At 39.5% G+C, this 26,854-nt stretch overlaps 1 protein-coding gene across 2 annotated transcripts in view; it reads right to left on the bottom strand.

Annotated features, from left to right (window-relative positions):
• Nucleotides 1-26,556, bottom strand: part of Smarcad1 (SWI/SNF-related, matrix-associated actin-dependent regulator of chromatin, subfamily a, containing DEAD/H box 1) — a 74,168-nt gene extending 47,612 nt beyond the window's left edge. Inside the window, exons 1-5 of one of the 2 annotated variants that reach the window (XM_038318914.2) lie at nucleotides 26,441-26,556; nucleotides 25,725-25,960; nucleotides 8,453-8,627; nucleotides 5,635-5,800; nucleotides 4,355-4,421 (exon numbers count right to left, since the gene is read on the bottom strand). In XM_038318914.2, coding sequence (XP_038174842.1) covers nucleotides 4,355-4,421; nucleotides 5,635-5,800; nucleotides 8,453-8,627; nucleotides 25,725-25,911 — 595 coding nt within the window. In that variant the 5' untranslated portion in view covers nucleotides 25,912-25,960; nucleotides 26,441-26,556. Of the gene's footprint in view, nucleotides 1-4,354; nucleotides 4,422-5,634; nucleotides 5,801-8,452; nucleotides 8,628-25,724; nucleotides 25,961-26,210; nucleotides 26,363-26,440 lie in introns of those variants that run through there. The other variant, XM_038318913.2, reaches the window with a different exon arrangement.
• Nucleotides 26,557-26,854: the final 298 nt, after the last annotated feature.

The following is a 26,854-nucleotide window of genomic DNA, read 5'->3' on the forward strand; positions in this document are numbered from 1 at the left end:
CCTATCTCTCTCTCACGTAAACAGTGTTCTGCCTGTAAGTCTGCCTACACCAGAGAGCACCAGATATCATAACAGATGGTTGTGAGCCACCATATGGTTGCTGGGACTTGAACTCAGTACCTCTGGAAGAGCAGCCTCTTAACCGCTGAGCCATCTCCCAGAACCTCCCAGGACAAAGGCCCATGTTTTTAACCTATATCTAAGTACATTCATTCAAGGTGAGTTTATACATGGCAGCTTTAGAGTTTCAAGTTTAAAACTTCCCAATATGATGGTTCCAATAGAAAAATGAATCCTGGTTTACTATAAACTAACAATCATGCTAGTACCAATACTCAAAGTGCTCTTCTGTTTCATTTCATAATAAACCCCTTCCGCACATACAAGTGACTTTCAGCATCTACTTTTAAAAGGAAAGAGTAAAACCACCTCATCAAAATACATATAGTAGATGTATCGATAGAAATATTTTACTCATTAAAAAGAAACCTGAAGCACGATTAATAAAAACTTAGAGACAGATAATGAGGTTCAACCTGAAGACCAGAAAAGCAAAGCAGCCTGCCACTGGGTCTTACCTCAACCTCAGTCCGAAAATGGTATTCCTGCCTCCAGGAAACTTCAGAATGAGACTGTGTCTGTGAGCTCTCCCATTTTATATTCCTCTCTAGGGCTGGGATTAAGGGCATGCACCACTGTGATTAAAGGCATGCACATCCCGATTTCTATGACAAATTAGTGTGGCTACTGGGATTAAAGGTGTGTATTATTGCTGCCTGGTCTGTAAGGCTGGTCAGTGTGGCTGTTTTACTTTTCTGATCCCCAGGCAAGTTTTGTTTATTAAAATACAAATTAAATGCCACTACAAAAAGTTTCAATATAGTTTCTGCTATGTAACATAAAATGCTTAATTTTTGCCTAAAAAGAGACAAAATTGGTGTCTTCTCTCTGTTAACACTGATAACATCAACAAAATCTTATTTTTTAAAATGTCATAAATTAAAAAGATGTAGTCAGGTGGTGGGAGTGCACGACTTTAATCCACCACTCAGGAAGCAGAGAAAGGCAGAGTTTGAGGCCAGCCTGGTTTACAGAGGGAGTTCCAGGACAAGCTTCAAAGCTAGAGAAACCCTATCTTTAAAAACTTAAAAAAAAAAAAAAAAAAGGTAGAGGTTATGTATAGTCTTTTAAACTTAGTTGTAGAGGCTAGATAGATCGTTCAGTGGTTAGGCGCAATGCCCTCTTCCAGAGGACCTTGCTTCAACTCCCAGCACCCCAAATCTGATTCATATCACTTTTAGTTCCAGTTCCAGGGGACCCAGTACCCTCTACTGGCCATGGGCACCAGGTACACAAGTGGTACGCAGACACACATGAAGGCAAAACATCCATATCAAAAAAAAAAAAAAACCTCAGTATGAATAACTAAAACTTTTTAAGTTTAAAAACCACCTCTGCTTATTGTCCAAGGGTGATACTATCTATAGACTGTAATTTGTGCCAACGCAAGTATTAAAAGTCATGATTGGTATACCTATCTAAGATTACTCACAGGCATTTGAAAAGCCTTTTGTTAGAAGAAATCTCAAAATATCCAAAATAATGTTGTCTTAATGACAGGTGGTATATTGAAGTTTATCTTCAGCCTACACAAATCTGTCATTCTACACAGCATCTCAAAGCACACTCTATGAAAAGAAAAAATGTCTGATATACTGCTTTGTTCAGCCCAAGATTTAGAAACAAAAGTTATTTAAAGAACAAGAAAGTCTCAATTTCCTGTTTATTTGTAATTTGCCACTTAATGATTAAGTGACAATAAGAACCAGGCAAAGATAAAAGGACAAAGTCAGATTGGTTAAGATTCAGTGTAACTAGAAACTTCACCAAGGCAGGGGTAGGTATCTGGTTTCTTTATAAATCCTTAGTACCTAAAATAGCAGGTGCTACCTATTAGTTGACTAGTAGATAACAACAATGCCTGTTAAACTAATACATCAATTGTGATGTTACATAAGACAAAAGGAGTTCCACACTATTATTTACACTCTTCACTGCCAAAGAGTCCAAGACCCAGGAGTTGGCAGGACTGTTCCAGGTCACCTAAGAAATGGTTACAAAAATATCCTCAAAATTCTATGCACATGGCACCTACATAATACTGTGCCCTTGTCCAAACAGGCATACAAGTATTTATAGGGGAGGGAATATCATACTTAGAATCCTCTCCAGTCATTCCAGTGAGAGGATAGAGAAACCCTATGTCAAAAAAGGAAAGAAAGAAGAGAAAAGAAAAGAAAGAAAGAAAGAAAGAAAGAAAGAAAGAAAGAAAGAGAAAGAAAGAAAAAGAAAGAAAATCTATATTAAATCTGTGATGACAGGTCTGTGGGATGGGAAAAACTACGTTGGTTGTTTTTTTCTTGGTATGTACTTTAAGATTAAAAAAAAATTTAATTTTCATTTGTCAGGCAGTGGTGGTGCACGCCTTTAATCCCAGCAGGAGACAGAGGTGAGTTCAAGGCCAGCCTGGTCTACTAAAGTGAGTTCCAGGCCAGCCAGAGGTACACTCTCTCAAAAAACAAACAAACAAATAAACAAAAAGCCAGGCATTGTGGCATACACCTACAGTTAGTTGCAGCACTTGGGAGGCAGAAGCACAATGATCTCTTGATCTGTATCTTGAACAGATACAGTTCAAGGCCAGCCTGGTCTATTAATTGAGTTCCAGAACAGCCAGAGCTGTAACACAGAGAAACCCTATATCGGAAAAAAAAATAAAGATAGATAATAGATAGATAGATAGATAGATAGATAGATAGATAGATAGGAAGGATACATACATACAATTTATATATATACTTATATAAAATTTATATATAAATATACTTAAATATTATATATAAACTTAAGTGTATACACACATAAACACACATATATAAATAGATAAGCTTAATAGAAAAATCCATTCAGGAAAACAGGCATGCATTGTTGAAAAATCATAAACTTGTACAACTTTTAGTAAAAGTAACACAGAAGTGCATACTTAAAATAGTGCATACTTTTTGATTAAGCAGCATAATCTAAAATTAATCCTTGAGGAATAACCTAAGATTTATATAGGATATATTTTATTGGTATATTAAGTAATAAATATAATAGAAAAAAATAAATGAACCAATCCTATAAAGAACCATAAAGTCCTTTTTAAAATTAAGAAATCCCAGATGAATTGAGTAGCTATTTGTGATAAAGGAAATCATGCTATATATAAAGTAAACTATTAGTTTATATTTTGTTATCTAACGTGTGTTGTGTAAAGTGGGGAAGAAACATCTGTAATTTTAGCACTCTGGAAACAGAGGCAGAAGACTGAAAGTTCAAAGCCAACGTGGAGGCTACAAAGTAAAGCCCTATCTCAAAACACAATCACTCACAAACGTAACATTTTAAAGTGGTTAATAGGTGGCTAGAGAGATGGTTCAGTGGTTAGGAGCACTGGCTGATCTTCCAAAAACCCAGATTCAATTCCCAGCACCCACATGGCAGCTCACAATTGTCTGTAACTCCAGCACCAAAGGATCTGACACTCTTACACAGACATACATGCAGACTGAACACCAATGCACACAAAATAAAATCATTTTTTAAAAAGTGGTTAATAGAGTCTAAATTTTATCTATTTTTATGCTTTTTTGTACGTTTACAGGTGATATATATATATATATTTTGATATGTATAAATTAAAGGAAACTCATGACTGCTAAACAACTGAACATCATTTCTATTGTAAGCTCCTTCAAATTCATTTGGTTTTCTCTCAGAAGTCTGAAACAGCAAAAATATTTACACAATGAAAGAATGCTGATTACTAGCTAGGATTTGCCACAAGACATCAAGTATGTTCTTATTAATTCAGGTTTGTAAACCTATAAACAAAACCACCACACAATCAGAAAGGAGATTTGAGTAAATATGACTTCCAAAAGTTTCAATAGAATTTAATCTGCAGAAACCAAGCAAAATCACCAAACAACAGGATGCTATCCATTACTTTACCTAACCTTTCTAAGCTGGTTTCTGCTACCTGAAACTAAAGCTTCTGACACTTCACAAAGTTGGTAGTAAATGTTAAGCAAACATTAATAGATGGTATCTATGATAAGTCTAAAGAAAGCATACCTGAGCCGGGCGGTGGTGGCGCACGCCTTTAATCCCAGCACTCGGGAGGCAGAGGCAGGCGGATCTCTGTGAGTTCGAGGCCAGCCTGGTCTACAAGAGCTAGTTCCAGGACAGGCTCCAAAAAAGCTGCAGAGAAACCCTGTCTCGAAAAACCAAAAAAAAAAAGAAAGCATACCTGCATCACCAAACATCAGCAAGGCAGCAGCAATGGCTCCATCCATAGTGCTTGTTGATTCAATCAACTAACAAGAAGAAAAGGCAGACGTTTAAAAATGAACTCCTGAAGAACTATTTCACAAAGATCTCACTATCATAAACAAACATAGGAAACATCAGTGTCCTATGGTGGGGCAGGTGTGATCAGTGTCTAAGCCCTATGGTAAAACTTCATTTTGAGAGCTTACACTTGTTACTGAAAATTCCAACATAAGATATCTTTAAAATAAGTAAATAAAACTAAAAGAGCACAATCCACTCTTATTTACTTTTCATTATCATGTGACCCATGAGGGGCACAGCATTACACAGATGCTGTATCCAACAGTTTTTGCAGGAAGGTTACTTAGGAATATAGCATGAACCCTGCTACTGTTTCCATGGGCCTGAGTTACATTTCCCCAAAATATTCTGGTTTTGTTTGGTTTATCCCCAGGAGCTGTCAAGTTGTTTTTTGCTTTACACACGAAAGCACAACTCTTGCCTAAGTAGAATTCAGTTTCATCTACAGCATAAGCACCTCAATTTTTAAGAGCTCTTTGTTCTCTCTGGTTGTGAGGGCCTCACTTATAGCCAGCAAAAAAAGGGCTTGCAGCACTATCCTCCAGATAAACTTGCTTTTAGAGGTCCTATTCCCAGCAGGCCTCAGCAGGTGTCAAAATAAATGGCTGTGTGTTATAACTACAGCAACCAACTCAGGAGAGATTTCTTTTTATTATTACAGATGCAAATAACTGCCATAAATATATAACCTGAGTAACTATGTACATCAGGGGGCACAGGCACAGCGTTTGCCACACACACTGTATGACTGAAGATGGCTCCCCATAAACCAAGGTAAAAGGGAAGAACTGGTTCAGACAACCTAGGCTCTGACCTGCACAGGTATGCACTGGTGTGTGTGTGTGTGTGTGTGTGTGTGTGTGTGAGAGAGAGAGAGAGAGAGAGAGAGAGAGAGAGAGAGAGAGAGAGAGAGAGACGACACACACACCATATACAGCAGTTGAGAGAGGTGGTTGAGAGCAGTAAGTATCTGCTTTTACAGAGTACTCAGGTTCAATTCCCAGCACTCATGTGACAGCTTACAATGGTTAATGATTCAATGTAAGGGGATCTGGCACCTTCTTCTGGTCTCCGTCAGTACCAGGCATGCAAGCAGTGCATGTGCACACATGCAAGCAAATATGCATATACATAAATTTTAAAAAGTCTTTAATTTTTTTTTTTTTAAAGTACAACCTTTAGGAGATCATTGTCATTTCTTTGTGGGAAAAGTTCTTTCAGTGTCTGAAGCTTAGCATCTTTAAGATCTTCCAATTCTGAAAAGTCTTCCAGTTCTGCAATGTCATTTCTTTGTGTCACAGAAGGAAGGTCATGGGACTCTTCATCTTCAGATGGCTCTGAACTACAAATATTATCACATGAAAAAAGTTTTAATGCATCCCACTAATGCTTTCTGTCATGCTATCTGTATGCAAACACATGACACAATAGAACATTTATAGGAATGTAATCAATATTTGTCAAAGGAAAAGAACTTTTGCCATATTAATGTTGTCAAGTATACAATCTATATTATAAATACAAGAACACACTGAAAGAGCTCTCGGATTATTCTGACCACAAAGGAAAAAAAGAAAACTCCCTGTCGCTCACTGATATATCTATACACATTTACCGACTTCCTACCTTCCCCTTCCTAAATTTTGCTAATGCTCGGCATCCTGAATGATACTGATCATCTGCTCCTGAGGCATGAAACCGACACTGACACAAAGGTACCAAACATTTCTCTAAGTAGCTAGGTTACCAGGATCGTAGTGATCAAATCAGAGGGGTGCAACTGACTGTCAAGAACAGAGCCGCAGCAAAGGATTTACTTACTACAAAAAGAAGGTTTACTCTACAACAAACACTTTTAATCTTATTCCACTCTGCTACGCTTGCCATGTTACATATATAGTGTAAAATTTGACAGAACACTTGCCTAACATGGGCAAGGTCCTCAGTTTGATCCCCAACACCAAATAAAGAGAGATAGAGATGCAATAGATAGGTAAGTAGGTAGACAGAGTGGTACTCGAGACTCTAGAATTTGGATATACAACCTAGACTTCTCAAATCTTCAATATCACAAGTTAACTACCTCACTGACATCTCTACAGATGTCAAGAGTTTTTACACTATACATGTAATGTTGAATTGATGACTTTCATTCTAAAGTTATTTCCCAGTCAAAACAATGTCTTTTTCTTAGTAAAAGGTAATTTCATCCTATCACTTGCCCAGTCAAAAGTGATGGGGTGACTCCTTTTTCTCCTTATAAGAAATCAATGAAGAAATTCTTTCTGTTCTACTTTCAAAGAATATCTAGAATTTAACCACTTTTCACTTGCACAATTACTGTGCATTTGAATCTCCAGTATTTTTATCTGAAGAGTAACAATAGCATCTATGGTTCTACTATTGTCCCCCAGAATTACCAAAATCTTTTAAACATCTAAGATCACTTTACCTCTGCTCAATATTCTCTGTGGACTTCTCATTGCATCCAGAATGAAAACCAAGCCAGGATTGGTGGTAAATGGCTATCATTCTAGAACTCGGGAGGAGACTGAAGCAGGACGATCTCTACAAGTTAGAAACTAGCCTCTACTATACAAACCAACTTAGACACAGTATGAGACCCTTCTTTTTATTTATTTAAAATTTAATTTATTTTATGTACATTGGTGTGAAGGATCTCGAACTGGAGTTACAGACAGTTGTCAGCTGCCGTGTGGGTGCTTGGAAGTGAACCAGGATCCTCTAGAAGAGCAGTCAGTTCTCTTAACCACTGAGCCATCTCTCCAGCCCCTATTTCTCAAAACAAAATCCAAACAAAAGCAATAAAAGTCAAAGGACTATGACCCTAACATAATGAAAAGCCACCTCTACCCTATCCTTTACATTGAGATCTTCACCTCCTAACCTGCCCCCCCCCTTCCTCACAAAGCTAGGCAATTACCACCCCAGGGCCATAAAACATGTAATTCCCCTGGGGTCTTTGCTCAGCACCACCTTCTCAATGAAGTCTGCCTTTTCTTTAGAAAGTCACACTAAAGGGGGCTAAAGAGATGGTTCAGTGATTAAGAGCACTGGCTGCTTTTCCAGAAGACCCAAGTTTATTTCCCAACAGGCACGTGGCAACTCACAACTGTCTCTAACTCCAGTTTCAGGAAAACTGAGACCCTTAAACACACAACAATTTACAGAATAAATAAAAAATAGGGGTTGGAGAGATGGCTCAGTGGTTAAGAGAACTGGCTGTTCTTCCAGAGGATCCTGGTTCACTTCCAAGCACCCACACGGCAGCTGACAACTGTCTGTAACTCCAGTTCGAAGGGATCCTTCACACCAATGTACATAAAATAAAATTAAATAAATTAATTTTTAAAATAAATAAATAAATAAAAAGAAAGAAAAATAAATCATTTTGGACTGTTACAGAGTGAAACCTTGTCTCAAAAAGCTGGGGGAGAGGGGAGAGAAAGCCTTTATTAAGGTTCAGAACTCCTATTTTCATCCTTCCTTTTTGCCTATATTTTTTGACACATTGTATGCTTTATTGTTTATCTTACTAGCTAAACTAGAGACTCCTTGAGGGTAAGAATATGGAGCTGCCTTGTTCATTGCTCTTTTCCTAAGAAGAAAAACAGCAAAAGAAAAAAAAGACAGACAGACAGAAAGAAAAGAAAGATGCACTCAGCTTATATAATACACCTAATAATACTGAATGATTAACTTCTGGTCTCAATAACTAATCATGAAGAAATTATAGATGAGCAAAATACTAGTTGAAATCATTTCCTTATCTATAGATGGCTAATAATATCAAAATTTTCTTACTAAATCTTTTAAAAAATTTCATATTCTAAAAAACAGAAGACAGAGTTAGGAAAAACAATAGATGCAGATGAATAAAGTCAAAAATAATCACTCAGATATTTCAAACTACTTTTATCATTTCTGAAAACTAACAGGTGCAAACACAGTTGACAATTGTTAAGTGTCTTACACTATAATCACTGTGTCTTTGTTGAATTTTTTCTCTTGAACTGTACTGGAACAATTTGGAGCAACATCTTCACTATCAGAAGACAAATCAATATACTGTATTCCTCTTTGACTTTGGAAACATGATAAACTTGCTTTACTTTCATTGTCTGGAGGTTCTGGAACACTAGAATCTTCTGCAAAAGAAAAAAAGACATTCTGAACAAGCCCAAAGTAAATTTTTATTTAATTACATTCATGTGCTAATATGAAAAATCACCAATTCTGTACATTGTTTCTGCTTTAAAACCAAAAAGCTTTCCCCTAATGAAATGAAACAGGAAAACTATGAACATGAAAAGAGCCTCTTCCTAGCTAAGAAACAAGAATCATAATACAACCAATACTTGCTTAAATTTTCCTCTCTTCCCAACTGTAAACCTGAAGCTTTCTATAAACTTCACCAGAGATTTACAGTAAAAGGTTTAACTCCCTTGTGAAAATTTAGTGACTTAGTTTTATCTTATCTGACTGTTCCCATTGGTATAGCCATCTGATAATCTCAATTGTCAAAAGAGGAATAGAGAAGGAAGGATGCCTAAAAAATCCACAGAACGAAATTAATTTCCAAAGCTTCCAAAATCCTACATTGTTACTAACCCACCATCATCTTCTGGGGATGACTCAGTTTCTACCCAAGCAACTCACTTTCCTTTAGCCCTCATACTTAACAAACCTCAATCTGCTTCTCCCAGGTTCATCCTGGAATTATTCTCGGCAGGAATACAAGAATGCAGTTTTACCTGAGTCAACACACCAAAACATTACAGGAACTCCTTGGGATGCTAGCAGTGACAGCCTGGAGCTATGCCTCTGCACCCACCACTGCTGACACTATTTTTCTTTTTTTTATATATTTATTTATCATGTATTCAATATTGTCTGTGTGTATGCCTGCAGGCCAGAAGAGGGCACCAGACCTCATTACAGATGGTTATGAGCCACCACGTGGTTGCTGGGAATTGAACTCAGGACCTCTGGAAAAGCAGGCAATGCTCTTAACCTCTGAGCCATCTCTCCAGCCCCCTGACACTATTTTTCATTGAGAAAAGGTGTTCTCAAACTCAAAACTCACAATCTCCCTAGATCGACATGCTTTTGTTACCTGAGTGCTGGCTGGGATAAGAAGAAATAATCCTCTCCTACAAGGCCCAGCTCTCTTACAACTTTTTAAGTGGTCTTTTTATTACCATTGTTAATCATGCATAATAATGTCTTCATCATTAAGTTTTCACATACACATGTTTTCAACTATATCCACCAGCATCATCCCTCCCTTACCATTCCATTCCCACTGCTCCCTTTCCTCCTCCCCAGCAGGCACATTTCTAGTACCATGTGTTTTTGAAGACTCTGATTTTCAATAGGATTATTTATAGGCACTTGCCTGAAGGGTTTGTTTACACTTAGCACAGGTCCCTTACTAGACATTACTCCATAGAAGAAACTGTTGCCTCTCCTCTATCAATCATTGACTACATAATATACTCTTGAGTAGTAAGGCTCTCTTGTCACTATTTATCAAGAAAATAAAAAGAATTAGTCAGTTAGGGCTAATATGAAATGACTGTGCCTCAAAGGTTAGCAAGAACTCCAAAGAATTCCCAAAACAGTTTTAATTTTTTGTTGTTGTGTTGTTTCTCTGTGGCTTTGGAGCCTTCCTGGAACTAGATCTTGTAGACCAGGCTGGGCTTGAACTCACAGAGATCTGCCTGCCTCTGCCTCCCGAAGGCTGAGATTAAAGATGTGCACCACCACCTGGCTCCCAAAAGAGTTTTATATTTCATATTCATCATTTCTCCTATTGTTGAACACCATGGTGATACTGGCTTTGGAGGTTTTAGTGAAGCAGATCTAAATGTTCAAAAAAAAAATCTTAGTATTGGAAAAATGGCCCAGCGAGCAAATACTATTCTTGCAGAGAACCAGTTTGATTCCCGGCATCCAGATCATGTGGCTTGAAACCTTAACTCCAGTTCCATGGGATCAGGCACCACTGACCTTTGCAGGCATCTATACTCATGTGTACATACTCCCAGAGAAACATACATACACATAATTAAAAATAATTTTTAAATCTCAAGTTAAAAATTGAAAACTAAGAATCGCTACCCCTCACCACTGGTAAGACTCGAGAAGAGAGGTGTGATCCCAGAGCCTCCACATGCTCCACCATATGACCCCACTCGCCTCCAGTGGAGAGTTCTAATCAAATGGTCATACAGATGATCCTGGCTAAACTAAATGGGTCACAGAGCACAGCCAACAGTCATGAGTCTGGGAAAAGTTTGGTAGAGATGAGTGGGTAGGGGTTGATAAGGCTGAGAGGCAGGTGAGAAGGCAGGAGAGAGTAATCAGAATATATACATGTATGAAATCGTCAAATAGAAAAAAATCAGTTTTTAAAAAATTTAGTAATTGGATTAACTACTTCCTAAGTCATTATCAAGCCCTCAACCATAATAAACAATAACCCTGTAGGACACAGAGTTTATCACTATTTTGTAAATGAAACTAAAGTGAAGAATAAAAACGCATCTCCTCCTACAAGCTAAAGGAGCAACTCTACCCCTTATTCTGGAAGTCTAAATTAGAATACTCTAAAACTCTAGAATCACGGTAACCACCATTATAATCATTCCTTTATTCCCCATGCAGTGTCAGGAACTGAACACAGTGCCTTAGAGCCCTGTCTTAGCCCCATGTAAACAAAGGCATGTAAACAAGTTAACCAAATACTTCATTTTTCTGTGGAAAAAGTCGTGCTTCAGTTGTACAGGCAGAAATAGAAATATTTTTCCAACCTTCTTTGATTTCTGTGAGTAGTTCTTGATATTAAATCCAAACTTTCTTTCTCAATTTTATTAAAGCATATATGTGGAGGTCAGTGAAAAACATTTAGGAGTCTTTTTATCCTCCTATCATGTGGGTCCTGGTGAACCCCGGGCAGTCTTGGCAGCAATTTTCTTCATCTTCTGAGCAATCGTGTTGGCTTAACAGATAGTCTGACCTAAAAGACTAGATGCTGTATGGAACCTGAATACCTAACAAAAACACTGCATTATGTAGCATTAAAACCACTGGCCCATTCTGCATTTCAATGACTCATTTAATCTATATATTATTATGTAACATATGGTTTGGTCATTTAGAATATACTTGCTGATTAATGTACATCATCCAAATGTTGACATGTTATAGGAGTTTCTATAAAGCTCTATAGAAAGCTTGTTTGTGCTGCGGAATAATCCTTCTTCTGAACACTGTAAATATTACTCTCATTGATTAATAAAGCTGATTGGCCTATACAGCAGGGCAGGGCAAAGTTAGGTGGGACAATCAACTGAAGATAATGAAGTAAAGGGCAGAGTCACAGGAAGATGCCAGCCAGCCACCGAGAAAAGTAGGATGGGTAGAAAATTAGGTAATAACTCATGAGCCATGTGGTCAAGCACAGATAAGAAATGGGGCTAATTTAAGTGTAAAAGTTAGCTAGCAACAAGCCTGAGCTATTGGCCGAGCATTTATAAGTAATATTAAGCCTCTGAGTGGTTATTTAGGAACTAGCAGGCTGGAGATAAACATCCAAATACATATGGTGTTCTAATGTGGGACCAGAATTTCCACATAAAACCTGACAAAAGCTTAAAAAGGGATTCTAGACACACTAGAATGGAGTCAAGCATGACTTCTTGGTAACAGTTTTTTTCTCAGGTGGACTTGTCTGCTGGCAGCAAGAAAAGGAGCACCTCCTTTAAAAGACGGGTTCCTGGCTTGGTGCTAGCAGTAAAACTGGGTGGCTTGTTTAAGAGGCCCTGCTGCCCAACACTTACATGTTGTTTATGGGCAGCAGGAGGCATACTACTTGGTAGCATGGACCCAACAGTTTACCAGTAGGCATGACTTGCTGGTACCGTGACCATAAAGCTAGGTTCTCATGAAGCCTAGCAGGGTATTGCCAGCTGCCAAAGCCCACCCCCCCAACACACGCCTTTGGTCCTAGCTATGCTGCTTAGTTTAAAGGCTCATGTGATCAGAAAAAGATAGAAATATACAGTAAATACAGATTCAGATTTAAAAAAAACCTGTAAACTGTTTACAGTATGTTCATAAATATACATAGCCTTGGGAGAGAGAAAAGAACATATACAGTCATAGACTAAAAATATAGTTTTTTTAAAAAAAATAAAGTCCTTAAAAAGTGAGTAAAGTAATATAAGAGAAAATAAGCCATGTAAAAATGAGAAATATACAGAGTTTGGATCCTGCATGTTACTGTGTTGTCTTTGAATTTTTTTAGTTGCTAAGAGACACTGGATTGTGAAAACTCCTAGATTCAACCAGCCTATATATTTAAATATCTTAAGTAAAAAGGTATGTATACTTTGGGGAAGAGGTTTTATTTTTATTTCCACAGGAAATGAAAGATTGTGGATTCATACAAAATTAAAGATGATCAGGTTTGGTAGAGAAAGACCATCTAAAAATCCTGTCTACAAACATAAAGAAATAATCCTAAAGACAGGAGGTGGTGGCATACACCGCCTTTAATCCCAGAACTCAGGAGGCAGAGGCAGGTGGACCTCTGTAAATTCGAGGCCAGCCTGCTCTACAAGAGCTAGTTTCAGGACAGGCACCAAAGCTACAGAGAAATCTTGTCTCAAAAAAAAAATACCAGAAAAAAAAAAAGAATTCTAAAAGAACTACAAGACACATGATGGATATTTTACCTGCTCAAACACATAAAACAAAAAAAAAAAAATCTTTAACTGACTTGTGTACAATTGCATGCAATCTATACTTGTACTAATAAACATATGTAAGGTACCTTTAAAAGTTCATGTGCTTTCAGAGCAAGAGGACCAGAAGCCAATGAAAATGGATGGCCCAGGTGATCCAGCATCCAAAATAGCTCCCAGATTGCTGACTAAGACAATCCAGCCTCACAGAATACTACAGCCAAGACCTAAAAATTATCCTGATTTTCTCATGGTTGATTACCAGCACCCCCAATCAACAGGAAGCAATCTAGGAAACTACACCCACATTCCCAAAAAATGGGTCATGGATATTTATTACCATTTAAGCACAGTTGATTACAAGTTACTATTAGTAATGGTCAGAAAAAAAGCTGAAAAAAAAGATTAGAGTCAGGGATCTCATTCTAACAATAAAAGGGGGGGAGATACAGATATTACATAATAAAAGGGTAAATTATTGATTCTACTGTATAAAATATTCTTAAATATTTTATATTGGTATGGATTTTGGTTTATTAATGCAAATTTAATTTTGTTATACTGTATATGTATTTCTACTCTTGATGGGGTATTGTGCTTATGCAACTCACTTAAAGATGTAATGTATAATGAAGAAATACAAATTAGCCAGGCAGTGGTGGCACACATCTTTGTCCGGCACTCTGGAGGCACAGGCAGGCAGATCTCTGTGAGTTCAAGGCCAAGCCTGGTCTGCAGAGTGATTTCTAGGACTGGCTCCATAGCTACTGAGAAATCCTATCTTGGAAAAAAAAATACAGAGTAATAGTAACCTTAATAAACTTATAGTTATGCCAGTTATGTTTTGAAGGTCATGCAAAATTTAAAAAACAAAAAAGTGAGACCATGCCTCAAAAAGCCAAATATTGTGCCCTATAAAAGTTAACTGAAACAAATTTCCCACTGTTTTTCTCAGAGATAGTCACTGTACTATGGCAAGACTTAATTAATGCATATTTTTATTGTTTCTTTAAAGCTATTTTAAGTGAACCGTGCATTTACAAAATCCTGGGAAGGCATAAACCCTACACGTCTGAAGCCTTGCAGTGACTCACAGTTGAATGCCTGAATGTATTCAGGGCGCCATAGCAGTAGATAGAGAATACAAAAGGTTCTGAACAGAAGGTAAGTTATTGTTCAACTTGCCCTGAAAAAAAAAAAGGCACAAGAATCATATACAAATAGTAGAAAAAGACAAGATCTCCTGAGTAAATTGGGAGCATGGAGATCTTTGGAGATGGCAGAAAGGGAGGGGAGAAGGAAAGGGAGCTGAGAAAAATATATAGCTCAATAAAAACAATTTTATAAAAAAGCATCATATACACAAATTACAATGAAACGAAATAAAAGACTCAACAAAATGCTAAATTAGTAAGGGAAAACAGCCTGCTTTTTCCCATTTAAAAATGAAACAAAATGGCTTTTTAAATAAGACTACTTTTTATCATTACCAAAATAGGAGCCTATAACATATGCTTATGAAAGTCTCCCACAAGCAGAGTATAAGCAAATTTTAAACTCTTTTATGCCCATTCTCGTATCTGAATAACAAACCAAAGTAAGAGTTCAAAGAGTTGAGGTGAAACAGAGAATGGTGGGGATCAAGTAGAAACAAGAGGACAGGAAGTTCAAGGGCATCATCAGCTATGTGTAGTGGGTTTGTAGTCAGCCAGAAAAACAGGAGACCCTGCGTTTGGTCTTTTGCTTTTGTTGAAGAGTGGGGAGGTTGAGAGAGGGTCTTTTTTTTTTTTTTTTTTTTTTTTGGTTTTTCGAGACAGGGTTTCTCTGTAGCTTTGGGGCCTATCCTGGAACTAGCTCTTATAGACCAGGCTGGCCTCGAACTCAGAGATCCGCCTGCCTCTGCCGCCCGAGTGCTGGGATTAAAGGTATGTGCCATCACTGCCCAGCAAGAGAGGGATTTATGTGTATAGCAGACTGACTGAATCAGCCTCCTGAAGGCTGGGATTACATGTGCCTACCACCAAGCCTGACTTTGATTTGTCTTTTTAAGTGGCCCAACATGAAGGCTCAGGGAAAAACAAAAAATTACTACTGGAAGATTAAATATCCATAGAGCTAATTTAAATTACCCTGGTAATCCATAAGTAAAGCTTCTCTCAACATAGAATACATAGGAAACAAACCTTTACATCAATGAGGTAGATTTATGAAAGCTGGCCAATTCTCAATGTATAATTACATATATTGTTCTAACATAACAATTTATTTACAAGACAGTTCCCTGGGATATCAATTAAACCACGTATTCGTCCTTCTAAAAGAACAAACAGGACTGGTGAGATGGGGCAGTATTTGCTGCTGCAGACTGGTGGCATGAGGTAGAACCCACATTAAAGGGCAATGAGAAACAAGTCCACAAAATTGTCTTCTGACTGACACATGTACACAATGGCACCACATGTGCAATTATTCCTTTCTCCACCATAGAAAGGACTGAATGAATGAATGAAATTACATATTTGAGGGGGAGACAAACAGAGGTTAGGCATGTACCAATTTGGTGACACATGCTTTTAATATCAGAACTAGGGAAGAGGATACAGAAGGATCAGTAATTCAAAGACAATCTTATTTATATGTGTTTGAAACTAACCTGGGTAGCATAAAATCATGAGCCAAATGCCAAAAACAAAACAAACAAGAGCTAGAGAGATGGCTCAGCAGTTAAAAGCACTGGCTACTCTTAACAGAGGACCAAAGTTCAGTTCCCAGCACCAACAAAGCACCTCACTACTAGAACCCCAGCTGCAGGGTATCCGATGCCTGCTTCTGGCCTCCACAGCACCAGACACACGTGGTGCACAGGCATACATACACGTAAAACACCCATACACGTACAATAAATTTTAATTATAAAAAAACCAGTTTATGTTTTTTGTGTGTGTTGTAGATGGAAAAGAAAATGATTAGTGGATACAAAGGGTCCTGGACTTTCTTATGTTTTAGATTTTTCTTTTAATGTGTATGGGTGTTTGCCTGCATGTACATATGTACAGCATGTGTGTGCCTGGTGCTGAGAGGCCAGAAGAGGGTGTCCAATATCTCTTGAACTGGTCCTTATTTGGGTGCTTGGAACTGAACCCAGGTTCTCTGCGAGAGCATCATGCTCTTAACCACTGAGTGATCACCCCAGGCTTTGGACTTTTTATCCCTCGTACCTAAAATAGAAAAAAAAAAAAAAAAGGTCACAAAAAGGTGAAACTGTGACTTGAAATCATTTATGCCATCTTGCTGTGCTGTTGCACACACTGAGTTAAAACAACAATAATGATGAACAAATAGTTTCGAGTACATTCAGTTTGTTTTATTTAGTACAGTACATACAATTCCACTGTTAGGAATTCTAGGTCTGTGTGTTAGATAGCCTCACTCCACAGCAGTAACCTAAGTCTAACCTTCATCCTTTGTCCATAAACCACACGCCAATGTTGTGAAAGGAAAATGTTTGGTGACTATTTTAAGCCTCTGTAAATTATATTCAGCTTTTCGCTTTCCAGAGTTAAAAGAGGTAATACATATTAGTTGACATAAAATTAAATATTTTCTTCTCAAGCTCCTATAGTTTTGGTAAAAATTAATTCTATTTTAAGGCTACAAAGAAAATCTCAGTAAGATTAGTGGATTGACACAATTAATACATGACATATTCTTCAGAAAATGTTATAGCAAACCTCACTTGTACAGTTCTATCAACCACATTTAATTGTAGCAAGTATTTCTAAAATGCAAACACAATTTCAGACACTTGGAAATTTTAATTAGGAAACAAAATACATATAAATCACTTTATAACAATTTTCAAGTGGGAGAGGGAAAGAAACACATTCAATTCTAGAATATATGTATGTGTTAACATAAGGAGGATTAAAATAAAAACTAGGAAACTGATACATTAGAAAAACAGACTATTAACCCCAGACACAAACAAATATGACCTTAGACATGAGGATGATACGTTAATAAGTGGCTGCTAACTGGTAAATCCTCAGCTGAGGAGAAAGTCATCATCCTTTACTTCTGGATGAGATTTAAAATTAAAATCAACATATACCAGTTAATACTCTGTAGGCTGGCTATTATCAAAAACTACCCAAATCCACAAGATGTTATTGTTTCATGCCTGTGAGTTCAGCACTGAGAAGGCTGAGGCAAGAAGATTGTAATAAGGCGAGCCTGAGCCACGAAGCTCTCAAAAACAAAACTTAAAGCCATTGTTCTTCCCCCCAAACAAACTGCACCAGAATAGAAAATAACTCGTGTTGCAGCTCAGTAGTATTGTATGAAGTAAACCCACATAAACTCTGGGTTCAATTCCTAGTGGCACACACAAAATGAGCAAAATTTTTAAAGCCCCTGAAAGGAGAAAAACTGAAATCCATGTACTGCAGGTAGATGTTAAGTGGAACAGCCACTATGTGATGTGGGAGTCCCCTCTGTATGCTGTGTAATAAAGAAGCTGTTTTGGGCCTGTGAAAGGGTAGAGAGATGGGGCGGTGGACTAAACTAAATGCTAGCAGAAAGGAGGCAAAGTCAAAGAGAAGCCATGTAGCCCCATGGGGGAGACAGACGTCAGAATTTTACCAGGTAAGCCACAGCCACATGGCAATACACAGATTACAGAAACGGGTTAAATTAATACGTAAGAGCTAGCCAAAAAGAAGCTAGAGCTAATGGGCCAAGCAGTGATTTAGTACAGTTTCTATGTAGTTATTTAGGGTCTGAGTTGCTGGGCGGCCAGGAAACAAACAAGGGACCTCCTTACAACAACTATGGTATAATATAGCAGTTCCTCAAAAAGCAATGATATGCAAAGAAATAGATATGCATACAGGGAGGTGGTGGTGACACACACCTTTAATCCCAGCATTGGGGAGGCAGAAGCAGGCGGATCTCTGTGAATTTGAAGCCAGCCTGGTTTACAAGAGCTAGTTCCGGGGCTGGAGAGATGGCTCAGCGGTTAAGAGTATTGCCTGTTCTTCCAAAAGTCCTGAGTTCAATTCCCAGCAATCACATGGTGACTCACAACCATCTGTAATGAGGTCTGGTGCCCTCTTCTGGCCTGTAGGCATACATGCAGAAAGAATATTATATACATAATAAATAAAAAAGGAGCTAGTTCCAGGACAGTCAGGGCTGTTACACAGAGAAAAAAGGAAGGAAGGAAGGAAGGAAGGAAGGAAGGAAGGAAGGAAGGAAGGAAGGAAGGAAGGAAGGAAGGAAAGAAGGAAGGAAGGAAGGAAGGAAGAAAAATATAGCATACACTGGAATATGATTTTGCCACAAAACTAAGAAATTCTGGGGCTGGAGAGATTGCTAAGCAGTTAAGAGCACTGGCTGCTCTTCCAAAGAATCAGTTTGAGTCCCAGCACTCACCCCATACCTCACAACTGTCTGTAACTCCAGGTCTAGGGAATGACACTCTCTTCTGACCTACTCAGAAACAGCATGCACATGGTGCAGATATACATGCCGGCAAAACACCCATACACATAAAATAAAAATAAAACATTTAAAAATTAGTGAGATTCTATGACCTGGCTTTTTGGAGCCTGTTTCCTATAAAGAGAAACCTTGCTCAGCCTAGACAGAAGAGGAAGGACCTTGGTCCTGCCTCACCTTGTGGTGTGACAATTCACTGATTCCCCATGGGAGGCCTTACCCTCTCTAAGGAGCAGATGGGGGGGGGGGGGGAGAAGGTGGGATGAATGGGAAGAGGGGAGGGGGAACTGGAATTAGTATGCAAAAAAATTAATGAAATTCTGATACATACTGTATCTTAGATGAACAATGAAGACATTATACTAATGAAAAGAACTAGTTAAAAAGACCAGTAGTGGATGACTCTAATGAGGTACACAGTAATAAAATTCAGAAAACAGAGCACAGGAAAGTTTTCAGGGGCAGTTTTACAAGATGAGAAGACTTCTACAGATTGTTGTAAAATGTTGCAAATGCACTAAACCAAATGCATCAAACACTAAACTATACCTTTTGTTGTTGCAGTTGTCTGAGACAGGGTTTCACTGTAGCCTTGGCTGTCCTGGCACTAACTCTGTAAACCAAGCTGGCCTCAGACTCACAGAGATCCACCTACCCCTGTCTTCTGAGTACTGAAATCAAAAGCACATACCATCACTACCTGGCTACTAAACTATACTTTTAAAAAACAGTAAAGATGTTTAGATATGGTGGCACATGACTTCAATCCTAGCACCTGAATGGCAGAGGCAGGTGAATCTCTGTGTTCCAGATCAGCCTGGTCTACGGAGAAAGTTCCAGGCTAGCCAGAACTACATGGTGATACCCTGTCTCAAAAGCAACAGACAAAATGATTAAAGTGATCAGGAACTGTGGTATGCCACTCACTCAGAATCCAAAAATCTTAAAAGATAAGCAGGGCTAGGGAGATAGTTCAGAGGTAGAATCCTTGTCTATCATGTAAAAGGCAATGTATATTCAATCTTCAGCACTCAAAAACTAAGCAAATTATAAAAAGTGAATAAATTACCAATAAACATGGAAAACTTTTCTGTAGTAGCCAGGCAGTAGTGGCACACACTTTAATCTCAGCACTGGGGAGGCAGAAGCAGGCAGATCTCTGGAGTTTAAGGCCAGCCTAGTCACAAGAGCTAGTTCCAGGACAGGCTCCAAAGCTACAGAGAAACCCTGTCTCGAAAAACAAAACAAAACAAAATTTCTGCAGTACACAAGTAGGCTTATGTTCTAAATGTTTGTGCTCCCATCAGCACTCACATGCTGAAATCTGTTGTATTTGGAACAGTCCCACTGCACAGGCCACACTGCCTCCAACTTACGAAGCCCTGTGTCAGCTTCCCCAGTGCTAGGATAACAGGTATATATCACATCTGGCTAATGTACAAAAAATTAACACCTAAGGTGGCGGCATCTGGAGACTCAGCCATTGCACTGTGAGTTCAAAGCCATCATAAATGAAATTAGTGATTTTTTAAAAAGAAAACAGAAAAAAAACAGACAGACTCATGCTGCATCCATTAAGTAAGTGTCCAGCCAAAAGACCTCTAGGATGTGGGCCCACTTCAAACGGAGTCTGCTGGTATCATAAATTTAATTTCCAATCTTCAACATGAGGATTAAATTCCTGCTATTTAGAATTAGTCTTTGATAGTTTGGGCGAGAGACTATTAGCCTTTTTTAGTATATGTACATTGCTATTGTGGTTTCTCAAGTATCCTAGACTGGCTTCATACTAGTTAAAGAACTGAGACTGACTGAACTCCTGATCTTCCCATCTCCACCTCTGAAGAGTTAGAATTATGGATGTGTGCAACCATTTCTTACTTCTGTACTACATTCCTTACTTCAGGCTACCTGAACCTCTCTAACAGGTAACAAAACATCACAACTGTTGTAAGGCAACATGTATTTTCAACACTTTCATCCATTTTTTCATCCAACAATGATTCCATGATGATTGTTTAGTCTACTCCAAAGGTTATTTCTTCTGAGACTTTTCATAAACTTTCTCAATAATATGTAAGAGCTTACTGTATTTCTCTCTTCAATTCCTCCCTCTATCAACATAAGCTACTCACTGCAACACTGATAGCTATGAAACTATAGTCCAGATTTCAGCTTACTTTCCTTAGTTTTTTCCCTATCATGATTATCACATTGCACTTGCTTAATGCATATATTTAAGCACCCTTTCTCCCAGCTACTCCCCAAGGACTGCAATTCACTCATTTTACTCTAGCATATAAATAGAACACAGCAAGTTCTTTTAATTTATCTATCACTATTTTAGTACCTCCAAACCCATTGTGCTCATAAAGCCAAAGGTTAAAAAAAAAAGTATAAGTATTGATAACTTAGACACTCAGTAAAATCAGCCTGAGGGTTAAGGTCATGGTTAAGCATTTGCCTAGCATTTCTTAAGTCCTGGGCTCATTCTGCATAGTAAATTAAATAAATGAAATCAAGACCCACTAATTAACTCAACACTTTCAAACCCAAAAGCTAAGAATGCTAAAGAAAGTTTATGAGGCTATGCAGCTCAGTGCTAAGTGCTTGCATAGCAAGCATAAGGCCAAGGGGAGGAAAGAACAGAGGAAAAAGGAGAGAAGGGGAAGAGAGCATGTTTATACATACAAACAAATAAATATATAAATGTTTTTAAAAGATAAGGAATGATAAAAGGTCTGTAATCCCAGCATTTGGGAGGTGTAGGCAAGGGTGATCAAGAAACAAAGGTCTGGAGGCTAGAGAAATGGCTCAGCAGTTAAAAACACTGTTCTTCCAAAGGACCTGGGTTCAATTCCCAGCACCTACATGGCAGCTTACAACTGCCTGTAACTCCAGTTCTAGAGGATCTGATACCTTCATATCAATTCACAAAAAATAAAGTATGTCAATAGTAAGCTTCATCCTCACCCCTGGAAGACGCAATTAAATTTTTCATATATTAATTAAAAAGAGGGAGATGGGGCGATGGCTCAGATGTTAGAAGGTCATGCTGTCCTTTCAGTTCCCCCTCAGAAGATGGTAACACACACATGTAACTGCAGTTCCTGCTGAGCCGTGCCCTCTTCTGGCTTCTGTAGACATTAGGGACACTCATGATGCACACACATATATGCAGCCAAAACACAAAAAGAAATCCTTTTTAAAGAGGGTGGTGAGACAGCTTAGCAAATGAAGGAGCAAATTTCAATCCTCAAGACACACATGGAAGAAGAGCACTGACCCCAGCAAACTGTACTCTCACCTCCAAACAGTCCCCCAACAATAAATTAAAAGTTTAACAAAACCACCAGGCCAGGCGGTGGTAGTGCACGCCTTTAATCCCAACACTTGGGAGGCTGAGGCAGGAGGATCTCTGTGAGTTCGAGGTTAGCCTGGTCTACAAGGGCTAGTACAAAGATAGGCTCCAAAGCTACAAAGAAACCCTGTCTCGGGAATAAATAAATAGTGTTTTAAGGAGCAAAGCACAAAATACATACATGTAACAGTATTGATAAGTAAGTAAAACACTGCACGAAATCTTGTTTACAAAGCACTTTTACTTTCAGAGATGAGACTTAAAAATTCTCACCCAATGCCCACTTAATTAAAATGAAGCAGAGGCACACAAAATGTCCTACCTACACCCAATTCTTTCTTGACCCACTGAAGTCTGAAACCTGAACCCTGGTGTGCAGGCCCACAGTTCTCCAAGCAACCAGGAAGCATTTATGTCAGAAGCAGGAACACCACACACACAAGCTTAACCTCATCTACACAAAGGATGTTGTCTCAAAAATAAATAATAAACAGAAAATGGGGTTTTGAAATTAGAACACACCTTTAATCCCAAAAGAGGCAGGCAGATCTGTGATCTGTGTGGCCAGCCTGTTCTGCACAATGAGTTTCAGACCAGCCAAGCCTATACTGAGAAACCCTGTCTCAAAAAATAAACACGTATTTGAATAAATAAATAGTAAGGGAAATATGTTCAAAGCCAGCCTGGGCTATCTTTTTTTTTATTATTTTTTTTTATTTTTTTAAATATTTATTTATTTATTATGTATACAATATACTGTCTGTGTGTATGCCTGAAGGCCAGAAGAGGGCACCAGAACTCATTACAGATGGTTGTGAGCCATCATGTGGTTGCTGAGAATTGAACTCAGGACCTTTGGAAGAGCAGGCAATGCTCTTAACCACTGAGCCATCTCTCCAGCCCTGGGCTATTTCTTAAAAAATTGAGTATATCTGAGTGGTTGTGCACTCCTTTAATCCCAGTACTAGAGAGCCAGAGGCAGTTAGATCTGAGTTCCAGAACAGCCAGGGTTACACAGAGAAAACCTGTCCATAAAAAAAAACAAACAAAAAAGGCATAACTACTAGAAAATTACCTGAACATCAGACATTAACTACATACATACATACATACATACATACATACATACATACAGCCATTTTCATGCAATTCAGATAGAAAATAGAAAAGAAAAGATGTCAATTCTGGGCTTAAAATCCTTCCAGTTAAATAAATCAAAGCCTTTAGAAATCTGACTCTTAACCCACCAAGTTCCAATTACATCCAAGTCTTTCAAAAATGTTCTCCTAAGCTTCATGGGAGGGTTGCCCAAAACACCTGTAGTCCCAAGACCAGGGAGGCTAAAGCACGGAAAGGCCAGTTTCCACTACCTATCAAATTTAAGGCTACAGGCGCTGCCTAAGACCCTGTCTTAAAAAAGAAAAGAAATGGTTATTTTAAGAATAATTGTAATCAGTCATTAATGTTGTATTCCAGTGAAGGAGTAGCAAACAAAAAGATACATGGGTGTCTTACTTAGGATTTCTCTTGCTGCGATGAAACCCCAAGACCAAAAAGCAAGCTGGGAAGGACATGGTTTATTTGGCCAATACTCCACATTACTGTTCGTTAAAGGAAGCCAGGACAGGAACTCCAACAGGGCAGGGAACTAGAGATGGGAGTTAATGCAGAGACCATGGAGGGGTGCTCCAAACGGCTTGCTCACTTTTCTTATAGATTCAAAGACCACCTGCCCAGAGGTGGTATGATACACAATGAACTGGGCCTCTCCCCCATCAATCACTAAATTTTAAAAAATGCTCTACAGGCTTAGCTACAGCCTGATCTACAGCATTTTTCTTAACTGAGGTTCCTTCCTTTCTCGCACATGACTTTAGCTTGTGTCCAGTTGGCATAAAACCATCCAGTACAATGGGTATAAACGCATGCTAACAGTCTTTCAAGTTTTCGATATACTGTTTGCCATCAGAAATACGTTACTGAAACAAAAACTAAAACTTCCAACATTACCATCACATTCCTAAGAAACTGTCTAGCTCGGTGGTGGCGGCGGAGGTGCACGCCTTTAATCCCAGCACCCGGAGGCAGAGGCGGGTGGATATTAGTAAATTCAAGGCCAACCTGGTCTAAAAAGAGAATTCCAGGATAGCCAGGACTGATACACAGAGAAATCCTGTCTTGGCGGCAAAAAAAGAAAAAAGAAAAAGAAAAAGAAACAGGTGGTGGAGGCACGTGCCTTGGGAGGCAGAGGCAGGCAGATCTCTGAGTTCCAGACAGTCTGATCTAGGAGGAAGTTCTATGAGAGCCAAAGCTACACAGAGAAAGCCTGTCTCAAACAAAAACAAAATAAAAAAAAAAAAAGGAAGGGAGGGAGGGAGGGATGGAGGAAGGGAGGAGCGGAGGAACGGAGGAAGGTAGGTACCTAATATGATTTGTGGCTCACTCTCAGCAATCCAAACGTGTAAATTTGTAAGTCTACTAAGTCTCTTAAAACTTAACCTCCCTGGGTCTCCTTTCCAAAAATCTATTTACCTTACAGGATTATTAAATGATATAATGAGAAACGCCACTAACTATACCTAAAAAATTAGTGTTCATAATATTTTGAGGCCAGTGAGCTGGGTCGGCAAACAAAGTGCTTGCCCCACAAAACTGGCACCCTGAGTTCCACCCAGAGAACCACGATGCAGAGAAAGCTGATGCCTCAAACTCTTCTCTGACCTCCACAACATGCTGTGTGGGTTACATCCTAGTTCCAAAATCCTCATCTGGGACTCACTCTCCTCAGCTGATGGTCCCTAATAACCTGTGACACTGATTTAAAACTATTCACCAACAGTAACAAAAACTACTCAAGTGAATTCTAGAGATTTCCATAACGTCTGTTGGAAGCGATATTTAATCTTTAGTTGGACAGAGACGTTATCTTTAAGCATCTGATGCATCTAGCTCACAGAGGTGACTGAGGCGGGTCAAGCCTGTAACCATGGCTGAAATCCCAGCACTGGAGAGAGTAAGGCAGGGGTACTGCTTTGAGTTCCCTGCCATATTGGGCTACACAGTGAACAGCAAGCTGCACTGAAATACACAGCAAGCACCCAGTTTCAAAAAGCCACGAAAAGGATGCCAGGTGTGCTGACACGCGGCTGTAATCCCAGCCCTAGGGAGGCAGAGACCGAAGGATCACAATTTCAAAGTCACCCAGTCTACAACGTGAGTTTCACAGCAGCTCAAAGCTACACAATCGGATCCTGTCTCAAGCAAAAAGAGGTAGGAAAAAAAATCTAAAGGAATATTAGAATGAACGAAAACCTGTAATCAAATTAACAGCCCCAAGGTCTACCCCATAACAGGACTGCCTACATCCCTCTCTGAGTAGCCATTTTGATCTAAGACTCCTGTAAACTAGGCTTTTGGCGTCCATCATTGTGCTGCGGTATCCCAAGAGCTCCCTACGTGTGAAATAACAATGGAGATGTGATCGGTTGGCAGGTACTTGGTGCCTATGGCAGTACCAACGCTGGCTGTGTTTCAAAGGGCAAAACCAGAGACAGTGTATCAGTCTGGCTAGCACCACCAGTTCCTCTTTTCTGTCACCTCTGGATGCTCTATCAGTTTGTAACATTGTAACTCACCTGTTTTTTCAGTTATATCTGAGTCTGGGGTGTTTGCCCTGCTAACTTCCCCTTCAGCATTCTCCTCTTCAGCACTAAGAGAAATTGGTGATGAAGGAGCGGGCTGGGAGGACTGAGGGGCTTCGGGAGCTTCCTCAATCTTATTCCTTTTCTCAAAACGAAAACGGTCCAAGTTGAAAAGATTCATATTGATAGAAACCAGCTCCCTGAGGGGCTGACAGCTTTCAATGAAGTAGCTGCAGAGAGGGAACAAAAAAGGAAAAAAAAAAAAAAAGGAGGGATATGAGGCCGTGAAAACAACACAAAGCCACCACACTTGGCTCCGAGAGAAAAGGGGTCAGCACACATGCCGAGGCCCGGTTCCGGATGCGCTTTGTTAGGCCACACGGAGGCGGGCGGACAGGCGTCCCGGCCCAATACCCGTCGCGCCCTCGCGGCGTCGCCCCGGCCCACACAGTCCCACGAGCAGACCCCGGCGGTCCTCACCCGGGCCGCAGAGGCGCGAGCTCGCTTTCTCGCCGCGTCGCCCGGATCCAGCGCCCGCCGCCTCCACAGAGCCCGCCAGGCCCGCGCCTCCGCCGCAGGGACACAAAGGGCCGAGCGGGGAGCGGCGCTTCTCCCGGAAGTAGACGCGGAGAGGCCCGAGCGAGGAGGAAGCGGCCGGGCCGGCGCGCCACCGAAGGGAGCCCGCCCGGCGGCCTTCCCGCCACACTTACGGCCTCGTGAGCTCCGCGCTGTAACAAAGGTGAAAAAGAACAAAATAATTCCTGGCGTGAGGCGATGGTAGCCTGGCCGGGACCTTCCCAGACAGCGCCGAGCAAGCCACCGGGCGCGCAGTGATGACGCAACACGCAGCCGGGGCCTTCTACTTTCATGCTTAGCGTGGTTGGAAAATGTCTGAGCGCGCCGTTGTCATGGTAACTTGTATCTACCTCTGCTAGGTTCTAAGGGTGTGATTGTTCGGTGGTTCCATTTCTTCACGCTAGCTACAGAGCTAATCGAACAGTAACAACACAATGACGACAAATGGCGTCGTAATGTATAATTAATACGTAGTTTGTATCCTGTGTTAGACAATGTCAGATGTGAAATATAATTTTTCACTATAATTGTGTTTGTCATTTTGGACC

This window comes from Arvicola amphibius, chromosome 2 (genome assembly GCF_903992535.2).
Source record: "Arvicola amphibius chromosome 2, mArvAmp1.2, whole genome shotgun sequence".
Taxonomy (NCBI): domain Eukaryota; kingdom Metazoa; phylum Chordata; class Mammalia; order Rodentia; family Cricetidae; genus Arvicola; species Arvicola amphibius.